This window comes from Coenobita brevimanus, chromosome 93 (genome assembly GCF_032717465.1).
Source record: "Coenobita brevimanus isolate Jiangsu-jjx chromosome 93, ASM3271746v2, whole genome shotgun sequence".
NCBI lineage: Eukaryota > Metazoa > Arthropoda > Malacostraca > Decapoda > Coenobitidae > Coenobita > Coenobita brevimanus.
In genome coordinates, this window is record NC_137046.1 from 54777092 (window position 1) to 54798847 (window position 21756).

The 21756-nt window shown below is 39.5% G+C and overlaps 1 protein-coding gene across 3 annotated transcripts in view; it reads right to left on the reverse strand.

The window, feature by feature from the left end:
• Window positions 1–4970: 4970 nt before the first annotated feature.
• Galphao (G protein alpha o subunit) overlaps window positions 4971–21756 on the reverse strand; it is a 275292-nt gene continuing 258506 nt past the window's right edge. For 2 of the 3 annotated variants that reach the window (XM_080282372.1, XM_080282370.1), the window contains exon 8: window positions 15824–19547. In XM_080282372.1, the coding sequence (XP_080138498.1) occupies window positions 19360–19547 (188 nt within the window). In that variant the 3' untranslated portion in view covers window positions 15824–19359. Of the gene's footprint in view, window positions 6750–8458; window positions 8613–15526; window positions 15657–15823; window positions 19548–21756 lie in introns of those variants that run through there. The other variant, XM_080282371.1, reaches the window with a different exon arrangement.

Sequence of the window (21756 nt, forward strand, 5' to 3'; positions counted from 1 at the left end):
TACTTCACCTTTTTATCATCACATTGAGGTACTGTACTTGAATTCTCTCACCATTCAGATCTCTCTTCATCCACTAGCACATCAGTCACCAATTTGCCTCACTCCATTCACCAACAGATCACATTAAGAACTGTTTTTTCCCAAAAAATCATCACTTTCCTCTTACCTGTCCATATTTGCAACCCACTCGGCTCACAGTCATTCACAAAATTCTGAACCACTTTGTAAAAATCCTGTTTTTTATTAACAAGCAACGAAGCATCATTTTCTCCTTTCAGATTTTAGATATTTCACCCTTCACTGTACAATTTAGTAACTGAAAATTGAATACATGCTTAGTCTGCCTATCTCTTGCCAGAAGCCTTAATCCCATAAGGGATGGCCACAAACAAATTGCCTCCATGTCGCTCTCTCCCCCACCACTTCACTGCCCTGCTCCCAGCTCACCCCCCCCCCCTCTCTCATATACCTCTCCACTCCATCCCTCCATCTCATCCTTGGCCTCCCCCTCCCCCTACCCCCCTCCATCTCACTCACATACACTCTCCCTGTCAGTCTTTCGCTCTCCATCCTCTCCATATGGCCAAACCACCTCACTATGTGTCTCCTAACACTTCGTATCATATCCACATCCACACCACAATGCTCCTTCACTTCCTCATTTGTCAGTCTGTCACTCCATGTGACTCCACATGTTCCTCTCAAATAACTCATTTCCACTGCTCTCAAATTTTACCTCTGTCCCTCCAGCAAGCTCCAAGCTTCACTTCCTTACGTTAGAGTTGGTATCACAATGCTGTCATGTAATAACTTTTTCACTTCCATGCTCACTTCTCTGTTTCTTATCACTGCCTTCAAGGAACCAGCAAACTTTCTTCCTTGTACCCTTTCAAGCGCTTCACCCTCCAAACTTCCATCCTTACTCATCACACTAGCCAAGCACTTAAACATACTCACATTTTCCATTTCCCCCTCATCCAACCTAACGGTACATTCAATGACTTCATGCCTCTCGAAGACCATAACTTTACTCCTCCCTACATTCACCTTTAGATTCCATTTCGTACACTCCCAAACTCATTCACCAAGCCTTGCAGCTCCCCTTCGTCTTCATTTAACAACAGAGTATCATCTGCAAACAACAGTACAGGGAGTTTCTCTCTCTCATTAGAGCCGTTCCAACATCCACTGCCCTACCTTGTCTCTCTTTTATATTCCTATACTTATATGGATTGAACAGCCATGGAGATATGACATATCTCTGTTTCAATCCAAACTTCAGATAGAAAAATTCACCCAGTTCACTATCCACATGCACTGCAGCCTTTGCACCCTCATACATACTCTTCCCAGCATTCATTAACTTCCCATTTACTCCAAATAATCTTAATACTTTCCACAACCCTTGTGTATCTACCTTGTTATATGCTTTCTCCAAATTCATGAAGGTTGCATACAACTTCTTTCCCTTCTCTAGAAACCTTTCCACTAGAGATCTAAGAATGAATATCTTGATCAACACAACCACTTCCCTTCCTTAAACCTCCCTATTCTTCTCCAACTAATTCCTCTGGTACTTCCCTAACTCTGTCATTAAGTATCCTGGCATATACTTTTCCTCTTACACTAAGAAGACAAATGCCCCTATGATTACCACACACTTCTTTTTCCCCTTTTCCTTTGTACAGGGGAATAATTATATCCGACTACCAATCCTCTGGGACTTTACCTTCCCCCCAGGTCAATCTGCACATCTTCCACATTCATTCTACTACTATCTCTCCCCCATGCCTCAGCATTTCACCACACACTTCAATTCCTGGGGCTTTGCCCATTTTGACTTTCATCCTAATGAATTCTTCCTTTCTTCTCACATCCCTCCTTCTCCCAGCCATTTCCCAGCCACTTATACTAACTACTTTCATTCTCAATGTTCAACAATTCCTTGAAGTGTTCTCTCCATCTGCTCATTTTTTCTCCCTTCTTATTAGTAATCTACGATTTTTATCTTTCACTCCCCAACTAACTTCTTTAACACCCTGTCTAACTCTCTTCATCTCTTTCCAGAACATTTTCTTACATTCCCTCTATTCTACACTCAAATTTCTTCCAACTTCCTCATCCACTCTCTTCTTACTTTCTCTTACTAATCTTTTCACCACTCTCTTCCATCTCTCAACTTCCTTCACACCCCTGTTTCTCATCCACTCACTATTATATGCTTTCTTCTTTTGTGCCACAGCCTGTCTCGCCTCTTCATTCCATCATGCTCTTCCTTGCATCCCCTTTTGTCTTCTCTTCACCCACACATACATGCTCACTGTGGTATTATTTAAATCCTTAACAACTTTTGCTTCATGGCAGGCCAAGGTTTCCTCAGTGAAGCAGAACATTACTGTGAATATGCAAGAATTAATGCTTAGCTGATTTACCTGTCAACTGTATTATTTAATGCACAGTAAAATTATTCATTGTACTATCACTCAAGTAACTGATTTACCTGGCAGCCCAATTTGATGCCTTATAACTAACTGTGACACTGGAAACTGTACAGTAATTTGCTAGACAATGATTAATGTTCAGTTGCTCTCTACCACAGCTTCCAAATATAAGTAATGATACTGAGTAACTATGAAGCATGCCAATACAGTGTGAACAGCATGTTCATGGGTAATAAAAGTATTTTGAAATAAACGACATTCACTTCATTTGCGACCAGTCTGATACAAACTGAATCCTACCTACACATCTTTGTTCTAGGTACAATATTCACCACAGAAGTACTTCCTATTCCTAAGGAGATTATTGGTACCTTTTACATACCGGTATTCCAACATAAGTGTTAAAAGAAAAGTCAGTGATGATGTCTAATAAACATATGTGCACAATCTACCAAAGTAGAACACTGTACAAAACTGAGTATTTAACTTACAGTACATGAGAGGATGGGTCATTTAACATTAATATTAGATACGTGGCATTCTAAAGCTTAAAGCTACACAAGAAGATTAATTCACCTTTATAAATACTATGAACGAATAAGGGATTTTTCAACTTTTATAACCTTTCATTCATACTCCGGTTACACATCTGGGACAGTTATATTCCTTACAGACTAGATATATATAGACAAAAGAATTTTCAGAAACAATATTCACTATCTTTTCTGTACTCTTACCTTATCAAGAGAACAGTTAGTAAGTTACATTATCCCACTGCAGTCATATACAATTCTTGAAACAATATATGGAGAAAACATTACCTACATTGACCTGTAATGACTTGTTTGATGTTAGGCTATTGATAAATTACTAGCTGTACTCTAGATAAAGCTAATAACAGCAGAATAAGAAAAAAAGAGCTTTTTCATTTGAAAAAATGTCTGCTGATAACTTTATGATCATCCTTACACAATTTCATTGCTGTTGTACTGTATCAAAAACATGATAAGAAGCTGAACTTATGAGAGTTACTAGCAACTCTCAAGGCTGATCACAAGTTCAGTAGAGTTTATATATATATGTGTGTGTGTGTGTGTGTGTGTGTGTGTGTGTGTGTGTGTGTGTGTGTGTGTATATATTTTTTTTAAATTATTCTTGGTCATCAACTTCAAAGGGAAGTTAATTGAGGCTGCTAACATTACAAATATCCAGTTGCTATAATGGGGTGATGGGGAGGAGTCACCTACTTGTCTCACATTAAATCTCATTTTTATTTCTCTCTCTTTGCCTCACTCTCCCATCCACCCCCACTCACAGCATCGCATGCCAGCTAGAAGTTTATGTACTTCGTGTCCCAGTCCAAATTACTGAAACAGCGAGACGATGTACGTAGACTCCCCAGGGTGCGTGGGAGTGCAGAGGGTACAACCGGCTGCTTAAAAACTGCTTCCTCTGTGTATTTCAATGACAGATGACAGACAGCAAATTGCAGTTGTTGTTCTCCCCACAAAATATACTTGTACAGTACTGAAATCCATCAAATTTCATGTGGCAAAATATATACCATAATGTACTAAGCATAGATTCATAATGCTACAGAGATCAATTTTGACATCAAGAAAAATTTTCATGTTACCCAATACATTTTCCTTTGATAATATGCCAGGTATGAGTGTGCTCTGACCTATGAATACAATTCATAGAAGTCATGCATCCCAACAAGCCATTGAACTTGAAATACAATATTTGTAAAATGCCACTACCTGTAACATTATGGCAAGTATGTTTCCTTAGGTGGGTAGCATGGCTTCATAATAAAAAAAAGGCTATTAACTTACAAAGTGCATTACTCGTAAATAATGGGCTACTTTATCTGGGTATACTCTTATTAATTAGGTACAAGCTGTATATAATCTTAGTGTATTAACTTTGATGTCTTTATCAAGTCTCATTCATCAGGACCCACACAACCAGCAAGCTTGGTATACCACAAGAGACAAAAATTTCCACACAGTAATTAAATGAAGTTGGGTGGATAATTTTCTGAACTGCATCTAATTGTTCTTAGTCTATGAAAAATAACAACTGTACTACAGGCACTAGTACAGAGGAATTAAAGGGCTGTGTTATACTACATCTTCTTTCTTAATGTATGCTGTACACCTCAGAGGATCTATTAACACTGGTTCTGGGGGCTGTCCAACTTGTATGTATATATTTGTGAAAATTATAGCAAAAAGTGTCATCTACTGACAGTTGATTCATTTACTATCATAAATGATTGCCCTTGTCACAGAGATATTTTTGTGCTAATTCCCTTTTCAAGTACAATAAAATGAAAATCTCTGCAGTTACACTATTGACATACCATATAAAGACTTGTAATAAATCACAAAATATGAAAACAACTAGCCAGCAAGCAGTAAATGCAGTACCTGGCCTAAACACCTTATAATCCCCCCCCCCCCATATCCATCACAATGCCACATTCTCATGTAATTTTATGGATTTTATCATATACAGTACCAAAGAAAATATGCAAAACAAATGACATAAAAAAAAAAAAAAAAAGTATTACCCTTTCTGTGCAATATTTAAAGTGCAGTACTGATGTTGTAATTGTTCACTACCAGGCACTGCCATGGTAAACTTCAGTACATCAATTACAGTAGCACAATGCACTAGTAACACATACTTAACATATATTTCTGTTATCACATTAGTCTCGTATGTAAATGTCCTACTCCAGCTTCACTAAACCTACATTACTCATTGAGGAGTGGTTAGTTACTATAATAATAAATATCACTTAATTTCTTTACTCTAAGAAGTAGGAGTTCAAGAAGTTACTAAGGATTCTAGATGTGGACATTTTTCTGATGAATGTTTATCACATACAGTACCACCTTACCTTTCCTTGATTTTTTTGCTGTATATCACTTCACAACCTTGACAGCCATGAATTCCTAACAGCTACTGCACTGGTTCAGACCATGGTACAGTGCCTTTGTGCAAGCATCACTGAGTAAGAAATATCATTAAGTATTTTGTTTCAGTAAGACATGCAAGAGCAATATGCAGGTAACAGATGTAACAATAAGCAAGGCTTCACCTGTGAAAATACTCTTGTAAATAGGTTTAAATATATATGTTTTCAAATGTACTGTATGCAGAGTTTGAATAATAGCATCCAGATCAGTGTTACCCATATATAATCAGTCAATTTTATGCAAGTACTGACTGAACTACAAAAGAAATTTAAATTTAGCTAAAAAAAAAAATATTTTAAAGCTTACATATCATAATCAAAATATCCTTTCAACATGAGTTTCACATGGTTCCTACCATATCACATAAATAAAATCAATGATGTTACATGAATATCTCTGCTGTGTAACTCATGTCCACATGAAACTACTAATAGGGCATTTTTAAAAAGACACACTCCTTGAATCCATAATTGAGAAAAGCCCAACTTAAAAAAAAAGAAAAAAAAAAAAAAATGAAGGAATGTAATAAACAGTATGCACTAAATATATACGTGGTAGTATTTTTACATCACTGTTTAATATTACAAGCCAATGATGTCAACTATTATGATACTATCCAGATCACTAATATTTTTCACACACACAAGTACACAGACCTCCCATATAATCATGGTCCTCCAGTAAATCTGTGTAAAACAATTGTTAATGTACAGACTGAAGCTTAAAAATACCAGTTTAATTACACAAATATGAATATTTTACAACAAAATTTACAAGTAAAATGGGAAACTTGAATAGTATAGTATCTGAATGCCCATAACTTATATGAATACATTTTGAATTCTAGCAAAGTTTATGGAAAAGGAGTAATGCAAACATATACAGGATCAATGTGCAGCAAAATGACTTACAAGTGTCATCTCACCCCAGCTTCTTGGACTAGTTACAAATTTTAGCAACAAAGGAACTCCAGGCACTCAGCTTAGCTCACCACGACCCGTGCCAAAGTTCCATTGATTTAATAGGTAAGATGCCAGCCCACAAATAAGGCCCAGTAATAGGGTTTCATTTTATGTTAATACAACAAATAACAACCAATATCTAAAGTCTGGAAGATTATCAGAAATGCATCAGTAAAGTCCACAACCACGAAGATTATTGGCAATGATCACATCCGTCACAGCATCAAATACAAACTGAATGTTGGTGGTGTCAGTGGCACATGTCATATGGCAGTAGATTTCCTTGTTGGTAGATTTATTCTTCGCCTCAAACTGGGCTTGAATGTAGGTAGAGGCATCGTTGTAATCCATAGTTCCTGAAACAAAATTCATCATTACTATGCTCTCAAAGTTTCATATAATACCAAGGAGAGGAGAGGATCAAGAAACAAGAGAGGCAGGAAAGCAGAAACTATCAATGGAGCAAAATGGGCCAGTTAAGCTAACTGTCCATTAATCCCTATCTCTGCTGTATTAATCTAAAGCGGGTATCACACGGGGACCAGTGAACTTTGTGTGCAGCACAAAATGTACGTACAAACTGAGCTTGGACGTCCATTCCCTATTACACGGTGGACGTCGACGGCCACCTTCTTCTTTATCGAGTTCACCCCACGCGATGGGGAGGTCACTTGTTCCGACTTCCTTGCAGAAGATGTGTTTATCATCAACAACAATGGACGTGCACCAGTTAGTGACTTTCCAATGAGTATTTTTGTAAAACAAATAAAAACATAACAAGTCGTATAAAAAGATTATACAAACTTTATTAACGGTATTAATTAATCATGATGTAAGATAGCAGATGGCACACATTACTTGACCACAACTACAGATAAACTCTATAGAGAAGAAGAAGACTACGGAGTTATGGACGTCCACAGTGAGTGTGGACACCCACGACCCTCGTACGACAGCAAATTTGGACATCAACGGCCAGTTTGGACGTCCATGAGTCCCCGTGTGATGGCCCCTTCCCAGAGGGGGGGGACCATGTCTGCCTTTTTGTGGAAGCCTTTTGGCCTATCAGATGGAGACAAGATTCCGTGGGCTTGAATGATGAGCGAATGAAAGTGTGACCCATTGAAATGGGCAAACTTTGGCTATCTGAACACTGCTACTCCTCACCCTGCCCAAAGGTGGGAAAGGAAGTCCTGATTATGATGATAATATATTATCAGGGAAAAGACTGAAGTTTTCAGGGCAGATTTTATGAATATTTCTTCTTTATTACCTTATGTACACAGACCTACTGCTGACAAGAAAAAGAGCTTTTCTTGGTAGTACCTAGCATTCTACATTGTCGTCTGGCTGCCAGCATATCACCAACAGGTATGTGCTATGTGTGTTACTGATGTTCAAGATGGAAAGGTATGCTGTATACAGAGCTTCTATATACCCAGATGTATATCTTTAATGTGAGAGGCATGCTTTGTATTATGTTAATGTTATCCTATAGTGCACTTTGAAAGGTATGCAATGCTTGTACTGTACATAGTTATGGATGTCAGCCATTAATATATATCTATAATCTTGAATAGAGGTTTTACATAACATTGTAAGAAGCCAAGTCTAACAAATAAAGATAAACAGAATAAGGTTCTGTTTAATCTATTAAAATTTAGTATACTAGCCATACTTCAAATGTTCTAAACATTTAAAACTTCAGTAAAGCATACACAGATATTCTGTGCTGTAGCGCATTGAGTCAGACCTTCATATACAGTACAGGAAGTTCAGTTACAGTTACAGTCACTTAGTGTGATTCCTATCAACAAGTATGAAACATGTTTTGGACAAATGGAAATACTGTATGTATCAGTATGACCATGGCACTTTCAAGGACCAGGTTCATAACCTCATGAACTGATGAAAGGCGGATGTCTGTTGTTTGTCTGTAAACAGATGCCATAATTCCAGAAGGGGTAGCCACAAACAAATTACTTCACTGTCACCCTGTCTTCTGCCATATGGCAGATTAAATATTCTGCAACAGAATACAGTACCTGATCTGACAGGAACTTACCTGTGTACTCAGGGAAGCAGATAGTGAGTGGCGACCTCTTTATTTTCTCTTCAAACAAATCCTTCTTGTTGAGGAAAAGGATGATAGATGTGTCACCAAACCACTTGTTGTTGCAGATGGAGTCGAAAAGTTTCAGAGACTCTTGCATCCGGTTCTGTGTGTCATCAATAATCAGTTAACCATTATAAGTGAAGTGTCTACCAAATAAATACACCTGGTGCACAAATGTAACAACACAAATAGGAATACAGTAATCACTCCAATATCCGGATCAATAGAGCCATCGGTAGGTTCGGATATTGGTTTTGTCCGGATATTGGGCCCCAGCTTATGGACTTGTACTTACGGACCCTAACACAGAGAAACACCTATACAACTCCCTCCGGACATGCATAGCACCTATTTAACACCCAAATCACACCAATAAGGCACATAAATGACTGAAATAAATGCAATAGACACATAAAATGTGGGTTTAGAAGTATGTTCATACATTAATAAACATTCTGGTACTTATGGACTCTAACCGAACCTAACCTAACCGAACCTAACCGAACTCTGAAAAACCCATTCCTACTGCACATGTATGAGGTAAGTTTAGTATGGAAAGAAGTACAGTATGACACTTTCTGGTAAGTATAGTATGGGAAAAAATACAATATGAAACATTCTGGTAAATATAGTATGGAAAATAGTACAACATGAAACATTTTGGCTACTTACAGCAAGTCCCTGGCCACCTCGATGAATAACCGCCAACCGCCTCCTCTCGGACTCTGACAGTAAGAACGATTTCCTGAAGCACTTGCACTACACTCTTCCTGAAGTCTTGCACTGAGCTTAGTCACTAACACACAGAAGTCCGTTCTTTTCACAGTGTTCACTTTAGTCCAAATAATGTTCCATTAAATTTAAGTGTTGCACATTAACTTTTCCCAAGTTTTTTTAAGTTTCCAAAGCCAAAACAAAGAAGGTTAGTTACGTTAAATTTCTTTTCTACTTAGTCTTTTCTCCCAACTTGAAAACCTTAACACAACACACCGTTTTTTTCACTGCACAACACTCAAAATTCCCGTGTGGTCTAGTGGAGAAGTTCTTGCTGTTTATTCACTGTCAGAGCCCGAGAGTATCACTGGCAGGCGTCCAAGCGGTGCATCGGTGGGTCGTGGTGATGGCGTACCGACTACAGAAGACTCTGAAGACAGCCGCAAACTCACGTCGACGGTGACTCCACTGTAGCTGATGTGCTGGGCTGTGGCTCGGAGCATGAGGGCCTGTCTTGGGGAGGCAACGGAGTGGAACCAGGGCTTGGCACAGCGGGGTCACGGGCCTGAAAAAACTGTCAATCGTTGACTGACGCAAGGACCGACGATTCTGGCGATTGATGATGCGCTGCCGGAAAGCACGCACTTCCTCCACGAGTCCCAAGGGCCCCATCTCCCTGTCGCAGTCCGGGTGTTCCAGGTAGTCTAGGACGAACTCTAGATGTTCCCAGTGCGCTCAGCTTGGGGATGGCTGGAGTAGTGTCCTGCTGGGCGGAGTCTGCATCATCATCGCCTTCGTCGTCGGAATCTTCAAGTTCGGGACTGACACCAGCAACCGAAGATGCGATCTCGATATCAGACAACGTCTGATACCCAGGATCGCCCTCGTCGTCGTCCAACCACTCACGAACATCGTCCACATCAACATCGTCGCCGTGCGTACGTAGCCGTGCATGGAAGTCATCCACGTCAAACCCTAGGAAATCGTACTCCACATCTGTTACCAGAAGCAGACGAGACCAACCATTTTCAAGAGTTTTCACAGGGACTTCCTTCCATGCACTAGCCCAGTTGTACAGCGCAGACTTGATGTTGTAGCGGCGAAGGTTTTCCAAAGTCCGCTTGCCTCGAGTGTCACGTCCTTCCCTGCGCTCGTCCTCGTCCTCGAGAACCACCATCACCTCGTCCAGGAACTTCCGACGGTACAGGCGCTTTGTTGCCACGATCACTCCTTGGTCCATTGGTTGAATGAGAGCAGTCGTATTAGGTGGCAGAAACATGCACCTAATGGCCATTCTCAGCTACCAAGTCCTTGTCGCACGGGTGGGCAGGTGCATTGTCGAGGAGAAGGAGAGCCTTTACCTGGTCGCGAGGAATTCCCAGTGTCTTCGTCTGGTAATGTATGACCTCCTTGACGAAGTGATGGTGAAACCAGTCTTTGAAAATCACAGCTGTGAACCATGCTTTCAAAGAATGGTACCATACGACAGGAAGGACATCCATCACCCCACGAAGGCACCGAGGCTGCTTTGCACGGCCAACAATAACGGGCTTAAGCCGGTGCATGCCGTTAGCATTGGCACAACACAAAGCAGATATCCGTTCCTTAGAAAGCTTGCGGCCAGGTACCCCGCTTCTCCGTCTCATCGGCGAGAGTGTTCGTTGGCACCCGACGATAGAATAGGCCAGTTTCGTCAGCGTTATAGACTTGACCGAGAGTGAGGCCCTCCCTGTCGATCAAGCCTTTCACCTTGTGCCGAAACTCGTCCACTCCATCCTCGTTAGCGTCCAATGCTTCGCCATGTGCTTTACGGTTAGTAAGGCCATGTCGCAACTTGAACGCGAAGAGCCAACCCTCGGATGCCTTGAAGTCTAGGGCGTCGTGAAGCCTTGCAAACTTTCAGCAGCAGCCTTCAGCTCCGTTCCACGTACCATCACACCAGCTGCACGTTGCTGTCGATACCAAATCAACGTGGAGCGGTCGATCTCTGCATACTTGGGAGTAAACATAACCTTCCTCTCCACGTTGCGTTTGCTTCTCGACGAGAAGTCAGCCGTGTACTGCATGAGCTTGTCTCGGGAACGCTTGATATCAAACAAAGTCGACCGGGCCAGGTTGAACTCGCGGAGAATGCGAGAGGAAGACCAACCCGCATCAACCTTCTCCAATATCTCCCGTTTCTTCTCCAGAGTCAACACCACTCTCTTCCTTTTCTCAGGAGGCGGGGCCATCATCACACACACTAAGAGTAGGGCAGAGAGCAGCAGGAGGCCTTGCAGCAAGTACGGCACCACCACAAAAGCGAGCACGTGGGCAGCCATTACGAAGAGCGCAGGTCCAGTCGCGGTGAGAGACAGGCGGGAAGTGGGGAGGATGCAGCGGCGCTCTATCGGACGTCGGAGGAATGACGAACCAAAACAATGCTCTCACGCGGCGCGCGCGGCAAGTTCAAATTACGGACGGCAAAAAATCGGTTTTTTTTCCAATTTTTTTGGATTTTCGGACCATTTTGGGAATGTTTGATCCCAGGACGATAAGGTTCGGTTAGTGGGGATGTTCGGTTATTGGGCGTCCGGATATTAGAGTGATTACTGTATATGACTGTTATTCAGAAATGTAATAATGACCCCAACAACAATAATACCAATAATAATAATAATAATAATAATAATAATAATAATTTCCTCTTCCTTCTGCCTGTGAGTGACTTTACACTGAGTGACAATCCAAGTGGTTTCCTGTACACCAGGAAACCATTTACTATGCTGGGTGGTAACCACATAACCAAATTTTGGCACCAGGTGGTTTAACGGGTAATTAAGACGCTCCAATCGAATTGAGCCAGTGAAGGTGTATCCAAGGGGTGGTTGGGGCTTATTGCTCACGTAATGCCACTCAGGGATGAGTGAGGCTGGTCACTTTCATCTTAAATGTCAGGACCAACTTGCCTAGCCCCAGGCTCCTACGCTCCTCATGGGGCGACATAGGACTGGATGATGATGATGATGATAATCATCATCATCATCATTATCATCTAATCCTGTGTTGCCCCATGAGGAGCGTAGGAGCCCGGGGCTAGGCAAGTTGGTTCTGACATTTAAGATGAGAGTAACCTGCTTTGCTTATCCCTGAGTGGCATTACATGAGCAATAAACCCCAACCACCCCTTGGACATAACCTGCACTGGCTCAATCCGATTGGACTACCCTAATTACCCACTAAACCACCAGGCGCCATAATTTGGTCATATGGTTAACACCCAGCATAGTAAATGGTTTCCTGGTGTACAGGAAACCATTCAGCTTGTCACTCAGTGCAGAGTCACCCATAGGCAGAAGGAAAAGGAAATAATGAAGGAAAGATAGACAGAAGCGAGAGTATATAGTCACCCGTAGGCAGAAGACAGAGGAAAGAATGAAGGTAAGAAAGACAAAAGAGGAAGGAAAGAAGAGAGGAAAGGGCAGACACCCAAAGTAGCACTACACTGAGCGAGTGGATGGTGAGTGCCCCCACCTACCACTCGTAATAATAATAATAATAATAATAATCCATCCATACATCCATCATCCAATCCTACGTTGCCCCACGAGGAGCGTAGGAGCCTGGGGCTAGGCAGTTGGTCCTGACATTTAAGACGAGAGTGACCAACCTCACTCATCCCTGAGTGGCATCACGTGTGCAATAAACCCCAACCACCCCTTGGATATAAACCTTCACCGGCTCAATCTGATTGGAGCACAATAATTACCCACTAAACCACCAGGTACCAAAATTTGGTTACATGGTTACCACCCAGCATAGTAAATGGTTTCCTGGTGTACAGAAAACCATTTGGCTTGTCACTCAGTGTAAAGTCACCCACAGGCAGAAGGAAGAGGAAAGAATGAAGGAAAGAAAGACTGAAGAGGGAGTGTAAAGTCACTCGTAGGCAGACATACGAGGAAAGACTGAAGTAAAGAAAGACAGAAGAAGATGGAAGGAAAGAAGGATGAAGGAGAGGAAAGGGCAGACACCTGAGAGCAGCACTACATTGAATGAGTGGATGGTGAGCACCCCCACCTACCACCTAAAATAATAATAATAATAAATATAAATGTAAATAATAATACAAGTAATCTGCATTTTTTGTTTCTCAAAAGTGCCAGTTCCTTCCTATAGTCACCAGTACTTAAAACATATATATGCAGTGCAGCAGACCCTCATTTTACAATGAACTGGTATAAGATAAATTGCATACATGACAACTAAAAAGATAGGACGTTTATATAATATCACATTTACACTTATACCATTGTTATGATGTACAATCACTTTTTCTGCTTATACAATTGCTGACATGGAGCTTACAGTACTTTGTTTGTTTCAAGATGGCCTTTGGACTCAGTCACTGTCACATGTGATAATGTCAGTGATAGAACAATTGGGCAGTGTTAGAGTTCAAGCAGCAAGTGAAGCGCGATGAAGTGAAACAACTACCAGTTTAGGTGGACTGGAAACTAATTTTTAGACATTTTTGGCAGTAAGCAGTAAGGGAAGTGCAGTGAAGTGAAATTACTAGTTCTGATGAGTTAGGAACTTAATTTTAGTCTATGTTCAGTAGGTGACACTTGCCCCAAAACACATTCCCACTGAACCCATGTTATTACTGATCTGATATTGAACACATAAAATAAGGGCATGCTGTACTGTAGGCTACCCTTACAGTTACAAGAAATGTGATGTTTGTATAGAATACAAGCTTCCCCTGTAAATGACGCTGCAATTAAACCCTATATTTGTCCATAACAACATCTCTTTCAAAATTGTAGCTTCTAAAAAGGAAAACGTTTTGAGATGTCCCTTAAAAGATTTGCCAGATGTCAACTGACTCATGGATAATGGCTCAAAGGAATGTCTTCATTTCACACCATCACACCTAAGCATGCCAACTGAAGCTGTAACAATTTAGTAAGATACTTTGATTTCCACACATAAAAACCTTGAAAGTTATAAACATGGTTTAAATTTTATTCAAGCTCTTACTGGCAGCCACTGCAATTCAATATGAAATGAGACATGCTGTGGGTTCTCGGAGTTAAGCCAAAAATAAGACTAACTGCCCTGTTTAACACCAACGGAACCTCCTTTAACCAATTGTTTGGAAGACTAAACCAACATGCATCGCAATAATCAACTCAAGACCATTGTATGAACTACAGAAATGATAAAAGGTAACATCTATTTGGAAACTGTCTCTCTGGGTACAGGTCTCTGATGTCTACGTTACAACTTCTGACAACCTGATTGTGTTCCATGTAATCCATCCATCCATTCATCATCCAATCCTACGTAGCCGCATGAGGAACGAAGGAGCCCAAGATTGGGCAATTTGGTCCTGACATTTAAGCTGAGAGTGACCAGCCTCACTCATCCCTGCGTGGCATTACAAGAGCAATAAACCCTAACCACCCTTTGGATATAAACCTACACAGACTCAATCTGACTGGAGCACCTTAATTACCCACTAAACCACCAGGCGCCATTATTTGGTTATGTGGTTACCACCCAGCGCAGTAAATCGTTTCCTGGTGTATAGGAAACCACATGGCTTGTCACTCAGTGTAGTCACCCATAGGCAGAAGGAAGGGGGAAGAATGAAGAAAAGAAAGACAGAAGAGGGAGTGTAAAGTCACCTGTGGGCAGATTGAAGTGGAAAGAATGAAGGATAGAATGACAGAAGAGGAGGGACGGACGAGAGGAAAGGGCAAACACCCAAAGCAGCACTACATCGAGTGAGTGGTTCCATGTTTTTTAGAATTAAAATATATACCTAAATTGTAAACAGACCTCACTGGACCAAGGTGTGACTCACCAAAGCTGAAAGTCAAGGCATTGTGGAAATTGCTTTCTGCATAGATTGCTGTCATTAAGAAATCATAACATATTAAAGACACTGTATTACAAGTTTTGTATCACTACATTAACCATCTCCACAAACAATTATACAGTACTGAATAAGAGCAACGTGCTTTCACCTCAGTAGAGACACATGCTGTACCTGCACCGATAACTCCTGTGATATTAAACAGTCATTCATTTATTACGGCTCCAACGTGCTTGCATGCATCAGCCATGACCACCTAATGTCTCCTGCATAATAGTGCTGTTAAGACCTAACTAAGTAGTCGTCATCATATCATATACTGATTGGAAAGAATACAAACCATACATAAACATCAAAAAGACATCTAGAATGTGTTAGGGTTTTTCTAGTATGTGTCAGATGATTTGAGGGACGCACATGTAAGACTGACAAGAGCTCACCGTAGTTTCATCCTCATGCAGCACCTGGTCATATTCTGACATAGCCACGCAGAAAATGATGGCAGTCACATCTTCAAAGCAATGGATCCACTTCTTTCGTTCTGACCGTTGACCTCCCACATCAAACAACCTATAAAGTAATTATTCCACAGATAAGCACAATATTTAAACTTTGGTATAATAAAGTATGTCAGACTAACTCACTGGACTATATGACAGCTTCAACAAGCATATGTATTATACTGTACCTTCTCGCTGTTGCAACACAGGCTATAAATAAAATGCACGGAGTCCAAATAAAATTTACGTTTATTCAGCAATCATAAATAAAAATGTTATTCCTAGCAAGGCAGAGATCCAGATGGTATGGTGCTACACACACTTGCCAGGAACATCTTCCAAGGAAGCCAAAGGGTAATCACTTCTTGGAGAAAAATGTAATTATGTCGTTATCATCATTATCATTAAATTACTTACTACAGAAGCAAATATATTGTACAAAAGTGAGCAGTCAATCTTATAACATACATGAGAGGATGGGTCTTTTTAATACCATATACATTATAATTATCAGACAGTATTACACATGGATATGCATCTCTATTCTAGACATCTTCGGAACCTTCTCTGCCTTGTAAATATAGTTCATGAGGGATTTTTCAATCTTTGTCTCATTGTGCGCAATATATTTCTATCAAATACTGGTACCACAATCTTAAACAGTAAGAACGAAGATATAAGAGGGATATACCTGACTTAATAATTACGGGAGTGACTAGCGCTGGAAACTGTCTCCACTCCCATGCACAAGCCTAACACCACACATACATTTTTTTTTATGGCAATAATTTTATGAATACTTTAGTTAAGAGGGAAGTCAAGATTATGAAGAAGTTACCATATAATTGAAGGACTCACAACAACAACATTATTATCAGACTGATTGTTATTGGATGATTAATGGGAAAAAGCAATGTATTTGCCAAAATGAGCCCTGAACAGATGTGATATATATTTCAAGTCTCTACACATAATATTAACAATATCAACGGCTCAAAATAGCGAATAACATTACATGGGTTTGAAAGTAACTTGCCTATTGAGTGAATGATTAAACAATTTGCAGTTGTCTGTCATGCATCCATTACCTGAAGACAAAGATCAACACAAAATGTAAGAATGTGCGGTGTTCAATAGTTTAGGCAAAAAATAATTCCCATATGGGGTTTGATTAAAGGAAAGAAAGTGCTAGTAGCAAGAGACCCAGAGTCCGAGCCTCCTAGTGAGTATGATGTTGTGGCAGTGGGTCAGTCTTGTAACATCTATACAGTATCAGGAGGGTTAGTTCTGGTCTGCTGCTCACTTATAATGATTCTCTTAAATATCATATATATATGCAATATACATTGATATATACAAATATATATAATATTTATAATCTAATTTGATGGTGTTCAAAAGCTTACATAAGGCCTGTGTGATTATCAGAGCCAATATAGTTCTACTAAAATCAGTTAGCATTTCTGAGATAAAAAACTAAATATTTTATAGAACTATATTATATAATATATAATCTGGTGACTTCAAACATTTCCACTGTACTCGTCTTAATATTTCATATAATCACTTCCATCTCTAACAAGAAAGGAAAACTATCTTTGTAAACCAATTAGCTATTTTCACAGCTTGGGATTCTAAAAACGTCTGTATTTAGTATACAGAAATGTGGTCCCAATTAAAGTACAGCATTTGAAATTTCCATATTTAACAGATTCACTTGAATACTAAATGAGTAATGAACTCTTCAATTACCAGTATAAATCTGTCCATATTGTAATTACTACTCTTCACAGCACAGGAGATAAAGAAAGGTGTGAGGAATGCTTACAAGCAAGGCCATGCAACAGATGCAAAATATTGTCTACTATATTTTTTCATACTGCATTTGTCCTTGTAATATTGATATTATAATAACATGGTTGTTCTCTTTTTGAAGTCATTACTGCTATTGTTTAGTCAACAGTTCATTTACGCTTCTTTGAACCTGTGCAGAGCCTGAATTAGATACTGACGGCCATTATAAAACCTGTCTCACTCCAGCACCTAAATAACCACTGTATGTTATGGAATCACTGACCTAGACCATTCAATAGCACTGGTGGCTAAATTGCCCTCCTGTAACAGTGAATTATTACAAAATATAGCTGAAGTTAAAGCACTTGTATTATCCTTTCAGCTTTGTTGGCCAACTTCATTAATATTTTGTTTAGGTGAATTCAAATGTCCACGGTATAATGTCACTCCTGGTATTGAAACATAACTATGAATGAATACATCTAAACAAGCAAGCCAAGCAGAATAGTTGCATACCATGGAGAGTTGAAAGATTCTCTATTCTTCACATAATGCTCAGAGGAATTATAACAATGTAATTAATAAGCTTAATGTATGGAATGAACAACTCAGCTTGGCTTGCAAATGCTACATGAAAGGTTTTTCTTATTCTTAGTCATAACATGAACACAACTACTGAAATATTTTACAGACTACAAAAGATAAATAACTATTATTAGTCTCACTGTATAACTATCTTTTACCTTGACATCCAACAGCTTGGTTCACTTTGAGGAAACCCTGATTTCCATATTGTCTGTTTCTCTTTGAAGGAGACCTTACATAATCAATGGTTTCAACACTGAATACTTATGTAATGACTTTCCAACCATGAAATACACAGGCCTCTTGTAAGGTGCTGTGGACTTATGACAATTTGCAAATTTATGAGTAGTATCTAAAATAACCAATTTCAGGACAAAGATGGTAGCAAATATTAGTATCAATAAAAAATTTTGGTTAATGTTTGTAGAACTAGATGAAAGTTAACTGCAGCACACCATCTTGAAACTTCTGTAGTAAAGACTAAGAATACAGAGATGACTAGAAAAATGACACTCAGTTAATATGAGTCACCATAATCAATCTTACGACCGTACTTACATTTGGCTCGATAATTTATAAAATTATCTTTGTCCTACATAAGTGCCACCTTTTTGAGTTGTGATAACTATGTATGGTGATTCTTCTTCTGATCCGTTGGTTTGATACATAAAAAAGTACAAAGTAGTTTCAGAAACTTCAATAAAAGTAGATAATTCTCAAATTATAAACAGGATCAACCTAAGATTATGTGACACTAATCTTTTAGTTCTTGGGCTTTTCTTTTTGCAAACATTACTTTGCAGGAGCCATTTTGGCTTTGTTTTCTCAACTTCTAGCTGAAAAATTAAATTATCTTCAAGAACTTGTTGACCATCAACCTTCTTACACAACAAACTTTCAGTAACTTTAGCTTCAATTTGTGGCAAATATATCTGCCACTTTCATATATATCTCAGCCATACATTAACAAAGAAATTATACCTGCCAGAGGTATCAAGAGCTCTGGTTAGGTTAGCTCTGTCTAAAAACTAATTAAGAGGGGAGAGTGACCGGTGGGCAAGGTACAACTACCAACACTCCTGACAAATGCCTTGCTGTGTAGGCAAATGCATTTCCTGGAGCAGAAGGCTAGACCACGACTGTACCCAGAATCCCTGTAGTAAACACAGCTAAGTGGAGAGGCATTGCTAAACCCCTTTCATTATGACGATGTCCTTTATATTTCATTTTTGCTCTTTCCAGATGATTTTATTCACCTAAGGAGAGACGTTCAAGCTGGAGGAGTTATATAAAGCCTTCATTAACCCCTTCACCACTAGGGCACTCCTACACTAAATCAAGTCATCTGATAGCAACAAGAACAAAATAAAAATGACATCCTTATTCTGAAGGAGTTAATAGAGGCCACAGCCACGTAGGTTGTTGGCTATTATCACATCTGTCACAGCGTCAAACACAAACTGAATATTGTTGGTGTCGGTAGCACAGGTCATGTGGCAATAAATCTCTTTGGAAGTGGATTTATTCTTGGCCTCAAACTGGGCTTGGATATAGGCTGCAGCTTCACCATAATCTTGTGCACCTGCAAGGGAAATTCATAATTTGATGAATATGCAATCCTATTATACTTCCTGAGGATGGTAAAGGTTTCGAAAGTGCACTAAGACCCTTAACCCATAACCTGTAACTTACTTCAACAGAAGGCCTGGCTCTGACTACAACCTATCTCAATGGAGACCAATTAAAACTGAATTTCTTGCACAATTATTTTTAGTTCACTACAGTCAAAGGATAAAAGATACTGATACGAAAGGATGCCTGCCCATGTTTAAGTATACAAAAATCACTAGATTATCTGGATGCTCCGTATCTGGACGTGGCTTTGGCTCTATTACATTGGATAATCAAGGGATTATTGTACTCTCATCTCATACTCAATAAACTGTTATTTGGCAAAAGAGGAAAACATTTCTATCTATCTGTCTATCTATCAATCTCTCTCTCTCTCTCTCTCTCTCTCTCTATATATATATATATATATATATATATTTTCACCACCACCCCAAAAAAAATCCACATATCACCTTAAAAACTATGAGCCGGTACGACCAAAATTCAACTGGATTTTTTTTTTTTTTTTTTTTTTTCTTCAAACCACAGTCACTGCAGATTTTTCCTAAACTGCAGTTAAGAACAGAGTATAGAGGTTGCAGTGGAGGTACATGATGATCATGAACCAATAAATTCACTCCATACATCTTACTGACTGACTGGTGGACAATTCTTCATCATCCTCAAGAGCATCCAACACACTGGAAAGTAAATGTGGGAAGTAAACTAGTATTGCACATTCGTATCAGGCTGGTTATGGAAATCTGTCAATGGATATCATACAGTACTGTAATCTCCTAAAAGCATCAACTTTCAATTCACAACAGCAACATACTGTACTAATATCTGCAGTTAAAACTAGTTTACTTAATTCAGCTTCCCTGTGACTGCAAAAAAATGCAATGGTGACCAAAATGAGTGCAAAAAATATTATGGAATAAGTCTACAACTCTCTTAATGTTGTAGGAATGGTATATGAAGAATATTTATAAACAGGCCAGGAACATCTCAGAATGTCTGGTGGGTTACAAAGAAGACAGTTTTGGGAGTGACAGGGGATCTGTGAATCAAATACAGTACACACTCAATATCGTGAATTAATTGGTATCAGACCCTTGCGTTAAAGCTGGTAGTACATTTAAGCCAAACACCATGCTGTTCGGTAACTATTAAATACAGAGTGTCGCTCAGCTGTACAACTGTACACAATAACATACAGCTAGGTCTAAATGGCCCTTTATCTTAATAAATACTCTGTTTATGGTTCCTATCAAGATGCTGATCACCCAAAGACTGATGCAATGATTTCTGGGATGCGGTGTGTGTGTGTGTGTGTGTGTGTGTGTGTGTGTGTGTGTGTGTGTGTGTGTGTGTGTGTGTGTGTGTGTTAACCTAATTGTATTTACCTAATTATCATATACAGGAAATGAGCTACGCTTGTGGGGTCCTGTCTCTGTTTCTCAGCAAGTCAAATTTTGCTTTAAATGCGTTTAAGTTTTTAGACTGGATGATCTCTTTGTCCAGGCTATTCCACAGGTCTATGCATCTATAAAGAAAACTATATTTCTTGATATCCTTCAAGCAGCTTGGTTTCTTCAGTTTCATTCCTTGTCCTCTTGTTACTCTCTTATCCCACACAAACAGATCCTCTTTGTCAATTTTATCTACTCTCATCATGGTCCTGAACACTGCAATCATGTCACCCCTCCCTCTCCTTTTCTCTAAGGAAGGCAAATCCAGCTTTTCCAGCCTCTCTCTGTACGACATCTGCCAGACGGGACCATCTTGGTTGCTGTTCTTTGTATTCTCTCAATCTTGTTAATATCTTTCTTTTTGAGTGGGGACCACACTACTGCCGCATATTCTAACCTGAGGCGGATCATGGTCATTATCAATTTTTTCATCATCTCCTCATCCACTTAATCAAATGCTACTCTTATGTTAGTCAAGAGTTTATACATCTCTCTAACTGTCTTGTTAATATGTTTTTCAGGTGACAAACTATCCTGGACCAGCACTCCCAAATCTTTCTCTTCTCTCGCTTTTGTGATTGGTTCATTACCCATCAAATAATTCAGTGTTGGCTTCTTGGTACTTTTACCCATTTCCAATACTATACACTTCTTTGGGTTGAATTTCATTTCCTACATCCAGCTCCAATCATGTATCCTAACCAGATC